The sequence below is a fragment of the Geotrypetes seraphini genome, chromosome 6 (genome assembly GCF_902459505.1).
Source record: "Geotrypetes seraphini chromosome 6, aGeoSer1.1, whole genome shotgun sequence".
NCBI classification, from domain to species: Eukaryota; Metazoa; Chordata; class Amphibia; order Gymnophiona; family Dermophiidae; genus Geotrypetes; species Geotrypetes seraphini.
Window position 1 is genome coordinate 151,619,883 of NC_047089.1, and position 18,743 is coordinate 151,638,625.

At 41.3% G+C, this 18,743-nt stretch overlaps 1 protein-coding gene across 2 annotated transcripts in view; it reads right to left on the reverse strand.

Moving 5' to 3' along the window:
• The window catches only part of TGFBRAP1 (transforming growth factor beta receptor associated protein 1), a 124,098-nt gene that overhangs the window by 18,079 nt on the left and 87,276 nt on the right, over positions 1-18,743 (reverse strand). Inside the window, exons 9-10 of one of the 2 annotated variants that reach the window (XM_033947852.1) lie at positions 11,109-11,255; positions 5,266-5,425 (exon numbers count right to left, since the gene is read on the reverse strand). In XM_033947852.1, the coding sequence (XP_033803743.1) occupies positions 5,266-5,425; positions 11,109-11,255 (307 nt within the window). The remainder of the gene's footprint in view (positions 1-5,265; positions 5,426-11,108; positions 11,256-18,743) is intronic. The other variant, XM_033947853.1, reaches the window with a different exon arrangement.

Consider the following 18,743-nt stretch of genomic DNA (forward strand, 5'->3'; position numbering starts at 1 on the left):
AACCCCAGGAAGTAACTTTGGATGCCCTGTGGGACTTGGTTGCCACTATACCTAAAACTCTAGCGTCTCAGTTAAATCAAGTAGAAGAACGGTTTAATATGTATGATAAGAGTATTTCAGAACTACAGAAAACCTCCACTGATAATAAATTGCAATTAGAAAATCAACAACAGAATATAAACTCTTATAAAACAGTGCAGGAGGCACTAATTAAAGATAACATAAGTTTAAGAAGAAAACTTGAATCAATTGAAAATTCCTCAAGATCAAATAATCTTAGATTAATCAATTTTCCAAAGATTACAACTGTAACTCCTAGGGAAATGATTATTCGTTATCTAACAGAAATTTTGGAAGTTCCTGAATCTTCGATACCACCTTTCACTCAGGTTTATTATCTTTCTGTTAAAGATATTAAAGTAGAGAAAAATTTACAAGAAGTAAATCAAGAGCCTTTGAATGTGACGGCTTTATTAGAATCCTCTGACAGGGAAGTAGCCACTCCGGCAACTTTACTTATTTCAGTGGCTCTTACAATGGATAAAACATGGTTACTGAAGCTATATTTCAAAAATAAACATAAAGAGTTTCTAGGACTGAGAAATCAAATGTTTCCTGACCTGGCCAGAGACACACAGAGGCGGAGAAAATAATTTTTGATATTGAGACCAGCAATTACTACTCTGGGGGCTACCTTTTTTCTTCGGTATCCTTGTAAATGTATAATACATTATAAGTCGCATAAATTTGTTTTCTTTGAACCCTCACAACTGACAACATTCCTATCACTGTCAAGGCTGGAGAAAGCGCAAGATGGACAAAATGATAAATGACTTCCTAGCACAGATTTACCTATAACTGTTTTTTCTTATCATTGATGATTGCTTAAACTCCGTTTTTACTTAATCTTGGATTTCAAATGATGAGGACTTGAGTGAGATTTAAGATAAAAACTTTTTTTTTTTCCTTTTATATACTATATATTAAGTTTGAACTATTTTCTTTTTTTATTTCTTGAATTTTGCTTTCTGTACAAGTATATACTTGATTGTTATATTTGAAAAATTTACAAATAAATAATAAAAAAAAAAAAAAATTATCTATCTTTCCCTCTTGAGTTTGCTTCTTACTAGCTCGAGGCAAATAATAAGCATTCCTTACATCTGTAACTTCTAAACTCAATTGCAATATATTTTTCACATACATATAAAATATTTCTCTAGGAGAGAGCTAATGTGTTTCAGGAAAATTCAGCAATCTCAAATTTATTGCTCTGGAGGCATTTTCTAATGCCTCCCATTTGCATATGAATCATCAAGGTCTCTTTCACTGAGAATGCTAATACTAATTGACAAGATTTAACCTGAAAGTCCATTTTCTCAAAATTTTTTCAATAGTAGAAAGCCTCTTATCCTGTTCAATAAACTTTTCAGTTGCCTCCACAGTATTAAAGAACTAGATTATTTTGTAATGTCTGATCCATTTTAGTTATTGCCAAAAAAACATCTTAAAGTGATATTTATTGATAAGTGGAAGGGGAATCTTTTATAAGTTGAGGTTTAAAAAGAACAGGTGTTGGTATCCTGATAGACCCAGTAGTAGAAGCTCCTTGCAACACTATAAAAAAATATTTTGTCTACTAAGAAGTACGTATTCTGATTCTTATTTTCATCATTATATCCAGTAGATTCTTGTAAATATTCAGGTTGCGTGGGAGGGGTATGTCCCCCCCAAAGAGAAGTTAGCCTCTGGAGGCAGAGAAGACTCTGACTGCACTACCAAGGAAATTATTAAATGTTTGACCATTGGACTTTTATAGCCACTGTCGGAGCATAATTTCCCTTAAGTCCTCTTTTCCTCTTCCCCATCGGAGCAGAGCATCTCACTCCACGCTCCTATGTGCTCTGAAGGGGCTCCAAAGGGGCGTTCTCTTTTGGTCACACCCCTTCAGGCATGCAGCTGTATACTGTAGAATGGACGCTCAGATAGAGGGATCAAGACCTCTCTCTGATGTTACTGGTTCTTGAGTATCCAAAACAGTGCCTGCTCCAACTTAGAACTCTTCCGATGTTACCTTTAGCATGACTGATCAGAACAAAAAGGTACCAAAGAAGCACTCATTTGACATCCAGCAAATGCAAATGCTTTATCCTTTTTATAGACCTTGTAAGGTGAAAAGCATGCAAACGGATTTCCTGATTGACATGGAAGGCAGAGACTACTTTTGGTAACAAGGTTGGAACCATGCATAAGGAAAACCCTGTTTCCGTAATCTTAAGGAACAGCTCCATACAGGACAGAGCTTGTAAATCGGACACTCGTCTTACTGATGTAATCTCCACCAGAAACACCGTCTTCACTGTAAGATCCAGAAGGGAAGCCTCCTGTAAGGGCTCATTTGGAGACCTTGCAATACAGTGTGAGATGGGAGATGCACTGGAGGGAGCAACTAAAAAGCCCCTTTAATGAACCGGGTTCATTAAATGACATCTTGTTGAAAAGCCAGAGAGCCTCTTTCCCCCTTCCCCTTAAGCCTTCCCATATAATGCCTCACGCTCGTTACGATCATCCTCCTCAAACCTATTATCAATTCCCTCCTTGAAAATTATTGGCACAAGAAGAAATTATATATTTTCCGTTATGGCCCCTACATTATGGAATTCCCTTCCAAACTATATTAGAATTGAAAAAGATCTTTTATCCTTTAAGAAAATTTTAAAAACCTTTCTGTTTGATACGTAATATGGCACACCTTAATTTTTTACATTATGTTGTGACTATTAAACTCACTAATCCCCTTTACTCCTAATTGTGTTTTCCCTTTTATGTAAACTTCAACATATAATGATATTGTAACTTTCCCCTCCTTTCCTACTCACTCATGTTTGTCCTTAATTCAACTGTTATAATGCCAATTGATGTAAATTGTTTGTCTTATGATTAATTTGTTCAAATTGTATGTGAGACCACCACCTGGTGGCTTTTAAACTGTACATCGCTTAGAAATCTTATATAAGCGATTCATCAAATGCTAAATAAACTTGAAACTTGAAGCTTGGAAGCAGGAAAGGCCTGCTATCTGTACTTTCAGCAATCCAACCAAGCGACACTTCTGAAATCCCTCTTGCAAAAAGTCCAGGACTACCAAAATTGGAGCTCATAAGGGCTCTAAATTATCCACAGCACACCAGTGCTTAAAAGACTTCTAGGCCTTAGAATAGGCTGCCACTGTCGACGGCTTCTAACCACTAAGCAGAGTAGCAGCAGTCACATCTGAGTAATCCTTGCTTGTCAGGGCAGCCCACTCAAGAGCCATGCCGTAAGCCCAAGTATGTTCCAGATTCTCTATAGCGACCGGTCCCCAAGTGAGAAGATCCTTTTGGACCGGCAGTCGGGGGCCTTTGTCCCTCTGGAGGTGAACTAGGCCCATGTACCATGGGGACAACTGGGCGTCACTAGGACTACCAACTCCACACAACCTCACTCTATCGTTCTTGAGATAAGGAGACCAGAATTGAATGCAATACTCCAAGTGAGGACACACCATGGAGCGATATAGAGGCATTATAACATTCTTAGTCTTGTTAACCATCCCTTTTTAAATAATTCCTATCATCTTGTTTGCTTTTTTGGCCACTACCGAACATTGGGCGGAAGGTTTCATCCTATTGTCTACAATGACACTCAGATCCTTTTCTTGGACGCTAATCCCCGGGTGGACCCTAGTATCCAGTAATTGTGATTCAGGTTATTCTTTGCATTTGTACACATTAAATTTCATATGCCATTTGGACGCCCAGTCTTCCAATTTCCTAAGGTCCACCTGCAATTTTTCACAATCTGCATGCATTTTAACAACTTTGAGCAGTTTAGTGTCATCTGCAAATTTTTTTTCACTCGGAGAATAGTTAAGCTCTGGCACGCATTGCCAGCGGTTGTGATAAGAGCAGATAGCATAGCTGGTTTTAAGAAAGGTTTGGACAAGTTGCTGGAGGAAAAATCCATAGTCTGTTATTGAGAAACATGGGGGAAGCCACTGCTTGCCTGGGATTGGTAGCATGGAATATTGCTACTCTTTGAGTTTTGGCCAGGTACTAGTGACCTGGATTGGTCACCGTGAGAATGGGCTACCGGGCTTGATGGATCATTGGTCTGACCCAGTAATGCTATTCTTATGTTCTTATTGTAGGGGGAGCGTGTGGCATAGTGGTTAAAGCTATAGCCTCAGCATCCTGAGGTTGTAGGCTCAAACCCACACTGCTCCGTGACACTAGGCAAGTCACTTTATCCCCCCACTGCCCCAGGTACATTAGATAGATTGTGAGCCCACCAGGACAGACAGAGAAAAATGCTTGAGTACCTGAATAAATTCATATATAACAGTTCTGAGCTCCCCTGGGAGAATGGTATAGAAAACTGAACAAATAAATAAAGAATAACCTATCTTACAATAACTCATACATAAACACTGTGTTGATAGAGATTTGAGTTATGACTGTGCCTCCTGCTGACTGCTATGCTTTGGATGAGAGAGAGAGCGATTGGGGGGGGGGGAGGAGTTCATGGTTCAGTACTGCCACCTGTTTCTGCAACTTCAGGGCTTGAGGGAGGGATGAGAGCTTTCCAGCTCAGGACCGCTGTCATGCTGGTGCTTCGGAGTGGGAAGGAGGGGTTTTGTAGCTGTTTCGGAGCTTGAGGGAGAATTTGCAGCTCAGGACGCTGATGATGGTTCTTCAGAGGATTTTTTTTTTCTCACCGGCAATTTTTTTTGCCAGTTGCGCAAGAGTCCCGGTTAGCTGAGACTCAGTTAACCGAGACTCTACTGTGCTTTGTTGTTCCTATTTCTTTTCACTGTGGCTCATGCACAGTATCCCACAGCATGTACACCTGTAAAATCACTTTGTGAAAACTAGTTTATTCATCGTTTTACATGTAAAGCACCTTAAAATGTGCATGTTTGTCTTTTATGCTGTACTTGTATTTTTATTTATGGTTCTGCAGGTATTTTCTTATTTTTAAATAAAAAAACAGTCTTTTAAATAACCTGCCTCGTAGTTAGTATTGTGAGCAGAGGTTCTCAGTAGTGTTAATGCCTCCTGAAGAAAAATAGCACTCTCTCTCCTGTGCACTTATAGAAAATGAGTGTTTCATCCAGGCGCATACATGCAGAACAGAAGGTACTATATAACTGCTGCCTACCACTGACTTTTATCTTCTATTTAAAGCTGAATTCTGACATTTAGTGAGATCTAAGCTGAACCTTACCTAATAAGAGGTGAACACGGTAAAAATCAGACTGTTGAAGAAGATGCTGGAACTTCTTCTGTACTTCAGCCAGTTCCATGCAGTTCCCTTTGACCACAGCTTTCAGCCGCAGGACCTCTTCCAGGTATAACACAGCTAGATGTGTATGGTATTTTTCTTTCTGTAATCAAGAAAATCAAGAACCAAATTGCACTTAGTTGCAAAATAAAAAGAAAATATATCAGAACACATACAGGAACATTTCTTTGCTATTTCTAATGTAGCAAACACATACACACAAACTGTTGTGCTTCTCAGCAACACCAATTTTGTAGTGATGGTAATTATGTCTAAACACCCTTATTTCAATCTTAGAACAAAGTCAGCTCCTGTGGAGAGATCAGAGAAGACAAGAAGCCCTGAACATGGAACCTAGTGAAGGCTCTCTAGGCCAGGCTAAATGTTTATTCCTTTTTGATACACCACTTAAATTGATACAGAGAGCATATCTTAAAAAAAAAAAAATCCAGAATATTTAAAATATTTCTCAATCACTATTCCATGCCCATATGCCGCTTGCTGAATTCCATACCAAAGTAACGTGCATTAGTAGTTAAAATACATGAGGGGGGAAATTATTAACATGGGCTACTGTTAAGACAGGTTATTCTACTATTAACTCGAATTATTATTATTAGTAGTAATGTACAGTGTATACCGCCTATCAATGGAGATTGTCTAAGTGGTTTATATTCAGGTACTCACCTAATTCCCCATCTAATTATAGACCGATCGCCAGCATCCCCTTATTCACCAAAATGGCGGAAGGGCTGGTAAAGGCGGAACTCTCTGCATACCTAGAAAAATTTAACATTCTAAGTGACTATCAATCAGGCTTTCGCACAGACCACAGCACCGAAACCATCTTAGCCTCCCTTCTCGACCACCTCCACACGCTCTTTAGTCAGGGCTCAAGTGCCTTGATCATACAACTTGACCTGAGCAGCGCTTTTGATCTGGTAGACCACACCATTCTCCTTGAATGCCTGGCTCACATTGGCATCTCAGACCAGGTCCTTAACTGGTTTCAGGGGTTTCTAAGAAATAGATCCTACAAGGTATGCAAGAACAACTCTTTCTCTTATAGCTGGGACAATACCTGCGGGGTCCCGCAAGGCTCCCCCCTATCCCCCACCCTATTCAATATCTACCTGGTCTCTCTAGGTAACCTTCTTAATAACCTCAAGCTCAAATTCTTCATTTATGCAGACGACATCACAATATCCATCCCACTAACCAATTTCTCTCAAGAAATACTCGACCACATTACAAACATTCTCAACCAGATTGAACTCTGGATGCTATCATTCAGACTGAAACTAAACCCCGACAAATCAAAATTCTTCCTAGCCACCCTCAATGACAAAATCAAGGAAGCGACAATTCAACTGAAAGGAATGACCTTCCCCCTCGAACCGACCTTAAAAATCCTGGGAGTCACGCTGGACAAAAATCTTTCCTTAGAAACTCACACCGACCTCATCGTCAGGAAAAGCTTCTCTGTACTTTGGAAACTTCGCACCATAAAAAAATACTTCAATGACACTTCTTTCCGCCTTCTTGTACAATCCTCCATCCTCAGCATTCTAGATTACTGCAACATTATATACCTTAACGCCACGAAGAAAACAACCAGGAGACTAAAAATAATCCAAAATACCGCCATGCGCCTCATCTTTGGCCTAAAGAAATGGGAACACGTCACCCCTTTCTACCACCAACTTCACTGGCTGCCATTCGAGTCGAGTCCTTTTTAAATTTGCATGCTTCTGCTACAAGGCTGTAAATGGTTCTTCACCAAGCTACATCAACCCCCACTTCAACCTCTATCGCACCAACAAGAAATCCCGTCGTATCCAGCTGTTCGCCTTCCCTTCACTCAAACTTTGTCACCTCAAAAGATTCCTGGACAAAACTTTCGCCTTCCAAGCAGCTAAGCTGAACCCATGGCTAACCCAAATGATACTCGAGGCCCCCACTTACCTCGGCTTTAGAAAACTACTTAAAACCTACCTATTCAGCAAACAAGACCCGAATTGTCCCCTCCCCCCTGACAATAACTCCCCGCCTCCCCACTTCGCCTCCCTCATGAGGCCTCCCTTTCTCCCTGCTTTCCACATCCTCTTTCTAGTTTGTTTAAAGCTGTAATTTCTGATAAATAATTGTAAATTTGCCGTCTAGGCAGATCCTAATGTAATTGATGTAAACCGCCTAGAACTCGCTGGGTATGGCGGTATCTAATATAATAAAATGGTAGGCCGCGCATGCGCACTAAAAAAAACGTGTTCCCTGTCAACCCCCTCCCACCCCAACTGGAGATCGCCGCTCTCACCCGCTCCCACTGTGCAAACCCCCCCCAACTGGAGATCGCCGCTCTTTTCCCCCTCCCCCCCAACTGGAGATCGCCGCTCCCACCCGCTCCCACTGTGCAAACCCCCCCCAACTGGAGATCGCCGCTCTCACCCCCCTCCCCCCAACTGGAGATCGCCGCTCTCACCCGCTCCCACTGTGCAAACCCCCCCCTCTCCCCACCCCCCATGGGAGGATGCGCCGCAGCAAAGTGCTGCACAGGTACTGGAGGGGGAGAGACATATCGCTTCTGCACCGGTACAAACATCCCTCCAGCGTTGGCACTCGCTGCACGTTAAACAGGCTGCTCGGGCTTTCTCCTGCAGTTGAGTCCCTTTGCCGCGTCAATGATTACGTCATCAATGACGCAACAGAGAGCCTCAACGGCAGAAGAAAGCCGAAGCAGCCTGTTTAAGTGCAGCGAGTGCCAACGCTGGAGGGAGGTTTGATATTAAAGTCTTGCTAGGAGGGTCGCAGAGTCAGCGGGGGTTGGGCTGGGAGGGGAGAGAAGCATCTGCCTCGGGTGCTTCAGGCAGCAGCAGCATTTACAATTCGCTGCTGTTGCTGGCTTCAGGCCTTCCTCTCTGGCCGGTCCTGCCTACTTCCTGTTTTCATGAAGACAGGACCGGCCAGAGAGAAAGACCTGAAGCCAGCCACAGCAATGAATTGTGAATGCTGCTGCTGACCAATGAAGTAGTTAAATGAGGAAAGGGAGCAGAGGGGGAGAGAATGGCTTGGAGGGAAGGAGGAGATGGAGAGAGGCCATATGGGAGAGAGAGAGAGAGGGCAGTGAATGGAAGGGGCAACATAGAGGGTGAACAGTATTCTAGCACCCGTTAATGTAACGGGCTTAAAGACTAGTATAAGAATAAAAAAATTTTCCCTAGTAACTAGGTCTCATTACATAAAATGGGACCTGTACTAAAATAGCAAGAGTTAGTCGTAAAATAACAGATCTTAATGGTAGCCCACACTGATAATTTCCCCCAAATGCTGTTTAATTCAAAAGAGCATGCTTTATGGTCATATTAGAAAGGGAAGGGGGTAAGACACAGTCTCTGACCTTCTCCAATACATGGATGCATTCCTGTAGACCATAAATGGTTTAGTTCTAAAGGTATTTTGGCATCTATTGTGTATTAATATGGAAACATGTCATGATTGCATGGGTTATCAAAACTACAACCAACATAGTTAGGCATTGCTTTTTTTCTCCACTGTGAATACTATGAGGGCAATTTCCAAACTACCCTCACAGCTTCAAAGTACATGGATATATTTACTTTTTTTATGCCTAAGAAAAAGGCACCTGCATACACGCCTGGATCTTCATTTTGCTTGGATATATTTTCAAATGACAGATTAGGTTCTTACCTCATTAATCTGGGTTCTATTGGGATACACAGGAATCCATACTTGAGCTGTTGATTCCCTTTTCCAACAAACTGCAGAAGGATATTCCTTCAAGAACTTGAAAGCTTTTCCCCCTTCTGCAGTGGAGCACATCACCCTCCTCAGTTGGTACCAAAGCAATTAAACTCCACTGAAACATAAAAAAGAGGAGAGGCATGGGGAACTTCCCTGGCAAGAAACATATTCTGCTCTACTCTGCAACTTAGAAAATAGAACAATAATCAATAAACATTTAACAAGTAATCAGAACAAAGCACTCATTTAAGTAACTCAGAACCAACCTTGCTAAGGATAACAATCAGGGGCTATAGGACACACCCAGGGGGAAAGAGAAAGGGAACCTTCCCCCCAAAATACCTGAAACACACCTTCTCTAATCTTAGGTATAATAGCAGAGGCCCTGAGTTGGACACTGGCATAGTCCGAGGCAGAAATCAGGCAAATCAAAACGAGTCCACACAGGGAGGGTAGTACGGACTTCTGTGTATTCTAACAGAACCCAGATTAATGAGGTAAGAACCTAATCTGGTGCACCATAGGGCCACTACTTCTTCATGACCGTTGTTCTCGTGCAGAGAAACAGACTGTCAGAGAAACTGCATCCCGAGACAATAATGTATGGAATTGGACTTTCCATCTTCCCAGACAATGTCAGACTGAACATCCTAGTCCAATTCTGTGTCCTTGTCTGGTCAGGGTGCATGCTGAGGGGAGATCCCCAGCGACACTGCCTCTGTCATGCTTAATGCAGATGCCGAGGACCTTCAGCAGTTCAATTAGGTATTCCACATAAGGCTCACAAAATCCAGGGTGAAGTCTTGTACTGGGGATCTCGAGAACCCCAGCAGGGAAACCCTGCTGGTCCTCTTGGGCTCCATGGCAATCACGTGTCTGCACTTAGTCAATGCACCTTCAGAAGGCTCTGGAAAGGGTCTCTTCCCTTGGGAATGCATCTCCTGCAGACTCCCGGCCCTGGAGGACTCAGGGGAGCTTAAACCCAAGGCTCCCGTCACACGCAGGACACGGACGCTCCTCAAATGGCCACCCAGCGCAAACCTAGCAAAAGGCCCGAGGGGTCCACCCCTATCGATTTTAAGTAAACACTTCTAAGCAACTTGCTTACATAAAAAAAATGACTCACAGGATTCTGCAAGCAACTTGAGGGCTCAGATACATAGCCCTAGCGTTCAGGACTATTAGACACATCGCACTAGAACATTATTACATACCACTTTTTATTTTGCTTTTCCTTCTGTAAGGGGCTGCACACATAAGAAATATGTAGTCAATTACTTTATTATCAGTTAGCCTCTTGGGTTGCTGGATTTCATCCATGATTTCTACAATCCAGTTCATATATGCATTTCAGGAAATTATTAAAAAACATATTTGCTACATTTTTGTAAATTTTAATCATTTATATGTAATTGTATGAAGTAATTTACTGATATGTATTTTGTAATAATGTAATTTGCTGATGTTTGGCTTTTTATTGCTGTAAATCACATAGAACTGAAAGGTTTTGTGATCCATAAATACATTTTTATATTATGTTACTGTTATGTTTACAAATTGTGTTTGCTTAAAAAATGCCTTCCAGGATTGTGATTAAATGGGGCATGTTGGGCAATTTTCTCCACAGAGGAGATGAATGAAAACTCCTCTTGCATCCGCACCTTTAATTCTAAGAGGCAGGGCTTGGTAATTCTCAAGTGTTACAGATCTTGCAGTCAGCACAATCAATGTGACCATCTAGAAAAGGACTTGAGATTTGTTTTATCTAAAGCTGATTGCAATGGGAAGAGATAAACTGGTATTGTGATGATTTCTAGCTACTTGGCAGCATAAGTGTTAGTCAGGCACTCAAGATCTAAGCAGGATCCTTTGGTGCTCATCATGTAAGCACACTGTTTGCCCAAACCTACAACATTATAAATAAAAAAACTATATTTCATTTACCAAGATTTATTATGAATACAGTCCAATTGATTTATTCCAAGCTTTCTATCCAATTTGATTTCCCATTACTCTGAAACACTTACTTGGAGTCCTTGATCAAGGACTACATATTCCAGATATTGAAGTAGCGCTTTCGGGTATCTATGAAGACAGCTGATGACATCATTGGGACGAAAGCTGTTTTTCTGCTGCTCTTCCAAAGGCCTTTTAGTAAAAATATGAATCCCAACCTAAGACCAAGAGCACTATATTTTAGAATCAATCTTTTCCACTGCCACAAGCAGTAACTTGTTTGAGTTTTTATATATCTATAGCTATCATCATATACTATAAGCGAGTACTCTACATGCCTGAATGAATGAGTGAGACAAAGCTAGTTTTCATGAACTTTGTTTCATATAATTAACCGTGTCATGAAACATTGCTCCTTCCTGGGTTCAAGATTTGTCAAAAATAAAATATGACTTCAACACATGAAAAAATAAGAATTGTATGCAAATATTACAAATACAATTTTTGTAACAATATGATTAAATGAGTAGAAAATCAATAGCAGAAGTAGCTCATGGACAAATCATTGGGCTGAGAACTAGAAGGTTTAAATCTCATAAATGCTTCTTGTGATTTGGGGTACGTCACTTAATCCACCATTACCTCAGGTAAAAACTGATATACATATTTTTCGCTCCATAAGTCGCACTTTTTTTCCACCCAAAAGTGGATGGAAATCTCAGTGCGCCTTAAGGAGCAAAGGTACAAATTTTAACACCCCCGCACTGTTTCAAGACAAGCCGCCACCACTGCTGCACCTTTAAAAACACCCACCCACTGCTGCCATTGCCGCACCTTTAAAAACATCCGCCCACCGTTGTAGTACCTGGTGGTCCAGCGTGTATCTCCCTCACTAGCGGTGCACAGGTCAGGAGTGTGGATGTCAGGAGCAAGCTTTCCGCGCTCCCGCTTGGGCCCGCGCCGCTTTCTGAATGGCTGGCATCAGTTCTCGCAGGACTCGTGAGAACTGATGGCAGCCATTTAGAAAATAGCGCGGGGCCAGGCGGGAGTGCAGAATGCTCGCGCCTGACATCCGTGCTCCTGACCTGTGCGCCGTTAGCAAGGGAGGGATACAAGCTGGACCACCAGGTACTATGACAACGGGCGGATGTTTTTAAAGGTGTGGTGATGGAAGTAGTGGGTGGGTGTTTTTAAAGGTGCAATCATCTGCTCTTCTGACCTGTGCACCGTTAGTGAGGGAGAGATACACACTGGACCACTAGGTATGGGGGGATGATCTAAAAGTACTGGAGGGCACGGGGGATGATTTTAAAAGGTACGGGGATGATTTAAAAAAGGCACTGGGTTGGGTCTAGTCTGTAGGGAGGGCAGGACTGGATACTCCTGGGGGGGGGTTGGTTTTGTTGTGGGCTGCAAGTGTGGGGGGGTTGTGTTCAGTACTGGTTGGTATACTGAAAACTTTGACTTGGATGTGTTATGTTGCTATGTGTGATATTTGTCATAAAATTGTTTCAAACTAAAAAGGTACTAGGGGGGGGGTATGTGGCCTGCCTGCCTGTCGCTAGGTCTGCCTGTCACTAGGCCACTAAGCATGCCTGCCTGTCACTAGGCCACAAGACCTGCCTGCCTGTTCCTAGGCCTGCCTGTCCTGTGCCCTGTCCCGGCCTACCACTAGACCACCAGAGGGGGGACAGGGTACAGAGCCTGGCAAGGAGTGGGGGGTTGGGTGCAAAGACTGGCAGGGAGAATTTGACTCAGAATGTTTTTTTTCTTGTTTTCTTCCTCTAAATCTAGGGTGCGTCTTATGGTCAGGTGTGTCTTATGGAGTGAAAAATACGGTAAGTCCTCTGAGAAAAGAGAAAAATCTACTTTATCTGAATAGAGCATATGGGAACAAACTTCAAGATCTCAATATGTATACTTTAGAGGAAAGGTGGGAGAGGAGAGATATATGATAGAGACATTTAAATACCTATGTGGTATAAATGCACATGAGGCAAGTCTCTTTCAAATGAAAGGAAACTCTGGAATGAGGGGTCACTTGTAGGATAGCAACCTCAGAAAGAAGATAGTAACCTCAGAAAATACTTTTTTATGGAAGGGTTGGTGAATGCGTGAACGGCCTTCTGGTGGTGGTGGAAATGAAAACCGTATTTGAAGTCAAGAAAGCTTGAGACAAGTACACTAGATCTCTAATGGAGAGGAAGGAATAGTAGATGGCATGGATAAGCAGACTGGATAAGTCATATGGTCTTTATCTGCCTTTATTTTTCTCTGTTTCTATCTTTCCAAGACAAAGAATATTATAATGTCTCTGTATTGCTCTGTGGTATGATCTTGGCTTGAGTACTGCCTCTCAAAATAAGATACATCAGAATCACACAAGGTTCAAAGGACAACCAAAATAGATAAAGAGGATGGAACTCCTCTCATATGAGGAAAGGCTAAAGAGGTTAGGGCTCATTAGCTTGGAAGAGAGATAGATATGATAGAGGTCATCAAAATTCTGAGTAGTGTAGAATGGGTAAATGGGAATCGATTTTTCACTCTTTCAAAAGTAGAAAGACTAGGAGGCACTCAATGAAATTACAAAGTACAGTCAAACCTCAGTTTACGAGCAATGCGGTTTGTGAGTGTTTTGCAAGACAAGTAAAACACTCCCGCAAACCTTATAACTCGCAAAACGAGTGTTGACTTGCTAAACGAGCTCTCAGCTATGGTGGCCCAGGGGTGGGTACCTGTCTGTGGGTGCCGCAGCCCCTTCAGCGGGTTGGCTTCCTTCCTTCGGGGTCCCCTTGCGGCTGCCCTCCCACTTCAGCTGATGCCTCTGCTGTCCGCCAGCGCCTCCTGGCTCCCGATTCAAGCCGGCCGCTATCCTGCAGAAGCATGCGCAGGACCTCTCAACTCCCAAGTCAAGCTGGCCGCCGCCCCAACTCAGGAGTTGAGAGGTCCTGCGCATGCTTCTGCAGGATGGCAGCTGGCTTGAATCGGAAACCGGGAGGCGCTGGCGGACGGCAGAGGCCTTGGCTGAAGCGGGATGGCAGCCGCACGGAGACCCCGAGGGAAGGAAGCCACCCCACTGAAGGGGCTGTGGCACCCACAGGCAGGTACCCACCCCTGGGCCACCATAGCAAGCTTTGGTTGTAGAATGAATCTTCTGAGTTTGCATTATGGCCTATGGGGAACTTTGCTTTTGATATACGAGTGCTTTGGCTTACGAGCATGCTTCTGGAACGAATTATGATCGTAAACCAAGGTACCACTGTAATAATTTTAAAACAAATAGGAGGAAATATTTTATCACTCAATGAATAGTTAAATTTTGAAACTCGTTATCAGAGGATGTGGTAACAGTGGTTAACATATCAAGGTTTGAAAAAAAGGTTTGGACTGGGGGACCCTTTACACCTAGGTTCTCCATTCCAGTATATACCATACGTTGTGCATCCAACCTTGTTCATCTGTGACAGCATATATAGTGTTTATCATATGATAAGAGATTTTCTATCTCTCAGACTGTGATATTATAAGGATCAATTGAAATTGTGCTTTCTGCTTGGTCAATGTCTTGTTACATTATTAAGATGGTATATTTATATTGACAAAGAGAAAATGGGATGAGGCTGGGGAGAAAAGATAATACAGCGAGAGATGACTGAATAGAAACGACATTGTGACATTGCATACTTTATTACAATTCTGTTTTCAATAAAAAGAAAATAAAAAAAGGTTTGGACATGTTTTTGGAGGAAGAGTACATAGTCTGCTATTGAGATGTTTTTGGAGGAAAAGTGCATAGTCTGCTATTGAAAAGCCACTGCTTTCCCTGGGATCGGTATCATAGAATGTTGCTACTGTTTGGGTTTGTCAGGGTCTTGTGACCTGTACTGGCCACTGTTGGAAGCAGGACAATGGGCCAGATGGACCATTGGTCTTACCCAGTATGCAATTCTTCTGTTTTTAAGTAAAGTGGTATTACCAGTGGCGAGCTGCAAGGTTAGATTGTTGAATCACTTCTTTTTAATATTTTGTAAATGATATTGCAGAGGGACTTAACAAAGCTTGAAAAACGGCCTAGAATTTGGCAGATAAGATTTAATGGTAAAAAATTGAAGGTTCGTGTATTTGGGTGACAAAAACTGAGGGAGCAAAAGTTGAGGGGGTAAAATACTTGTGTGAATGACATAGGAGCAGGATTTAGGTGTGAATGTATGTGATGATCTCAAGATGGCCAAACAAGTAGAAAAGGCAACATGAAAGCTAGGAGGATGTTTAAATAGGAAAAGGAATAGCTAGCAGGAAAAAGGAGGTGATATTGCCTCTGTATAAGTCTCTGGTGAGACCTCATTTAGAGTACTGTGTACAATTCTGGAGACTGCACTTTCAAAACAAGATATAAACAGGCTGGAGTTGATCCGGACTGATCGATTTTTGCAGCGCCCGTACCGCCCCCTTTTTAGAAGTTCAAATAATTGCTTCTTTAGAGCTTTTTTTTGTACAGCTTCTATAATTGTTTTATTGTCTTAGCTCTCCATAACTTATACCACGGTTTTTCCCCATATCATATATATCTTTCTTAGTTTTGGTGTCAAATGGAACACGATTTTAAGAAATAGATGTCACATCAGAAACGATGCCATGAATTTGTTTTATGTTTGTTTTTAGTTTGTTTATTATTTTTTTACCTTAGCCCATGTGAGACAACGTAGTAAATTTGGACTGGCATATTTACCCATGAATCTTTACCATAAGACTTATAGGGTATGTATTTACCTTTCAGATCTTTTCATATGCGCTTCCTTCTTGAGCTTTTAAGCCATAATTTGATAGCTTTCTTAAGGTGATCTGAATGCATGCTTCTGTTTGGCAGGGTAAACTACACACGCATGGCAGAAATTACACTGTATTCCTTTTTAAGTGTCATTACACTCTTAGGCACTTTGTTATATTTTCTTCTACCCCACCACCAGTTCTTCACCATTTGTTCACGAGCTTCAGTCTTACCAACGGATCCTCACCCTATTTTCGCATGCTCCATTCACACATTTATGTATCTCACATCATTAGTCATCATATTTTTCTATCGTTATATTTCTGCACAATACCACACTAAGCATGGCCTCACATTTATTTCCATTATCATGTACTATCCAGTGATGTTTCATGCACACGGTATACAATGCCATTATACTCATGACATTATTATTCATAGGATCCCCCCTGAAGAAGAGATTCTGTCGAAATACGGACCGAGTTGGGTCCAGGGTCCAAGGCTTTTCAGGGGACTGAGTCCTAGAGGTTTTTATATGGTTTGTCAAGTTTTAAATATTATTTTACTATTAAGTTTATCAAGTTTCAAGTTTATTGGAGTTTTAATATACCGACTATCAAGCTAATATCTAGCCGGTTTACATAAAATTTAAAAAAAAAAAAAAAAAAAGAAATTTAAAGAGGTACAAGTAATATAAAATATTAAATAAATTAGAGTGTGTAGTGAACAATCAAGACTTTAACATAACAGACTAGATAGTGGGGGCAAAAGGGGAAGGGTGGGTAAAGTTACATTGTAGAGAGAAAAAGGAGATAGAGGGGTTGGGGTTATAACATATAGGGAGGGGAAAAATGAATGTGATGTAGAGTAGTATATGAAGTATGAAATTGAAGAGAAGTTTAGACTGAAGAAAATGCGTCAAGAAATAGGAATGTTTTTAAGCTTTTCTTGAATTTATCGAGATTTTGTTCTTCTCGAAGTGGTTGTGGGAGAGAGTTCCACAGTGTCGGGGCAGATACCGCAAAATTTATTTTTCGTGTGTAGTAAAATTCTTTTATAGAAGGAATTAGTAGGAAATTTTGATTTGTAGATCTAAGAGTTCGAGAGGAGTACTGAGGAATGAGAAGTTTGTGAAGAAATAATGGTAAGTGTGAAGATTTTATTTTGAATGTCAGTAGAATAATTTTGTATGTGATACGATGTGTCACAGGAAGCCAGTGAGCATCTTTCAAAGCTGGTGTGACATGGTCATATTTGCCTAGGTTGTAGATAAGTTTTATAGCCGAGTTTTGGATTAATTGAAGGCGTCGAATTTCTTTTTGTGGTAATCCATTGAAGAGGGAGTTACAGTAGTCTAGATGAGAAATAATCAATGAATGAACAAGAGTTTTGATAGATTTAGTTTCTAAAATTGAAGTCAATGAGCGTATTAAGCGGAGTTTATAGAAACAAGTTTTTACGACTGAACTTATATGGTCGTGGAATGATAGGCCATTATCAATGATAATACCTAAGAGTTTTATTTTTGTCTCCATTTGGATTGGGATGGATTTGATAGAAATTTTTTATAAAGGCAGATCTCTCTTTGGCTTCAAATTATAGACCTATCGCCAGCATTTTCACAAAAATCACTGAGACCCACAAAAATAAACAACTCACAATTTACATGGAACAACACTCATGCCTCCACCCAACCCAATTTGGATTCTGTCAACAACACAGCACAGAGCTTCTCCTCCTCACCTTAATCACAAAAACCAAACAACTGCTCAAATCAGGACACCAAGCAATACGCCTCCAATTTGATATTTCAGCAGCCTTCGACTCAGTCGCCCATCATTTACTATTAACAAAACTATCAGAAATAGGCATAATAGGCACAGTGCTAAAATGGTTCTCAGATTTCCTAAAAAAACAGAGAATATATTGTTGATAAGAGTGGAGAGACCTCCAACCCCTGGAAAGCCTTCTGTGGTGTGCCACAAGGCTTCCCACTCTCCCCCATCCTATTCAATCTCTTCATGAGTTCTCTAGGTAACATCAAATTTGAAGACGAAAGCATAATGTCATACGCAGATGACATTTTTCTCTTTATTCCCATAACCAAAAATCAATCGGACTTACCCAACAAAATCTCACACAATATAGAAAAAATCCAAAATTGGGCAACAACCAACAAACTGAAACTAAACACAACTAAAGCCAAAGTTCTATACTTCCACACGGCCCAGCAAACGGCATCTACAAGCATCACCCTTCGATCAGGAGAAGAAATCCTCTCCATAGATGAGTCCTCCAAAATCCTAGGTTGCATACTAGACTCCACTCTAACCATGGAACCCCATATATCTAGTCTCCGAAAAGAAATCCCTCTACACCCTGAGACAATTAAGACTAATCAGACCTTACTTTCACCAATACCACTTTGCCTTAATCGTACAACTGATGATCCTACCACAACTGGACTACTGTAACTCCATCTACATGGGAATCAACACTGCTCTAATTCACAAACTGCAACTCACCCAAAACACTGCAGTAAGACTTATCTTCAACCTGGGAAAATACGACTCAGTCACAACCTTCATCAAACAAATGCACTGGCTACCCATCCCATCACGAACAACAGTCAAAATATCTTGCATCAATGACTGCATACTTTATGGAAACTCTGCGGCCCCACTCATCCAGCTCTTCTCAATAATATGGTCTACTTCCCGCAGAACCCTCAATCGGATGCTACTAAATCGCCCATCCACTAAAGATCTTCACAATAAACAAGTTTTCCACTCCATGCTTACCTCTCTAGGAGTCAAAACTTGGAATAGCCTTACAGAAAGGACCAGAACTGAACCTTGCCACATCATCTTCTGAAGAAAACTGAAAACCCATCTGTTCGATACTTAATCTCCTTTACCCTCTCTCCTCTCTCCCT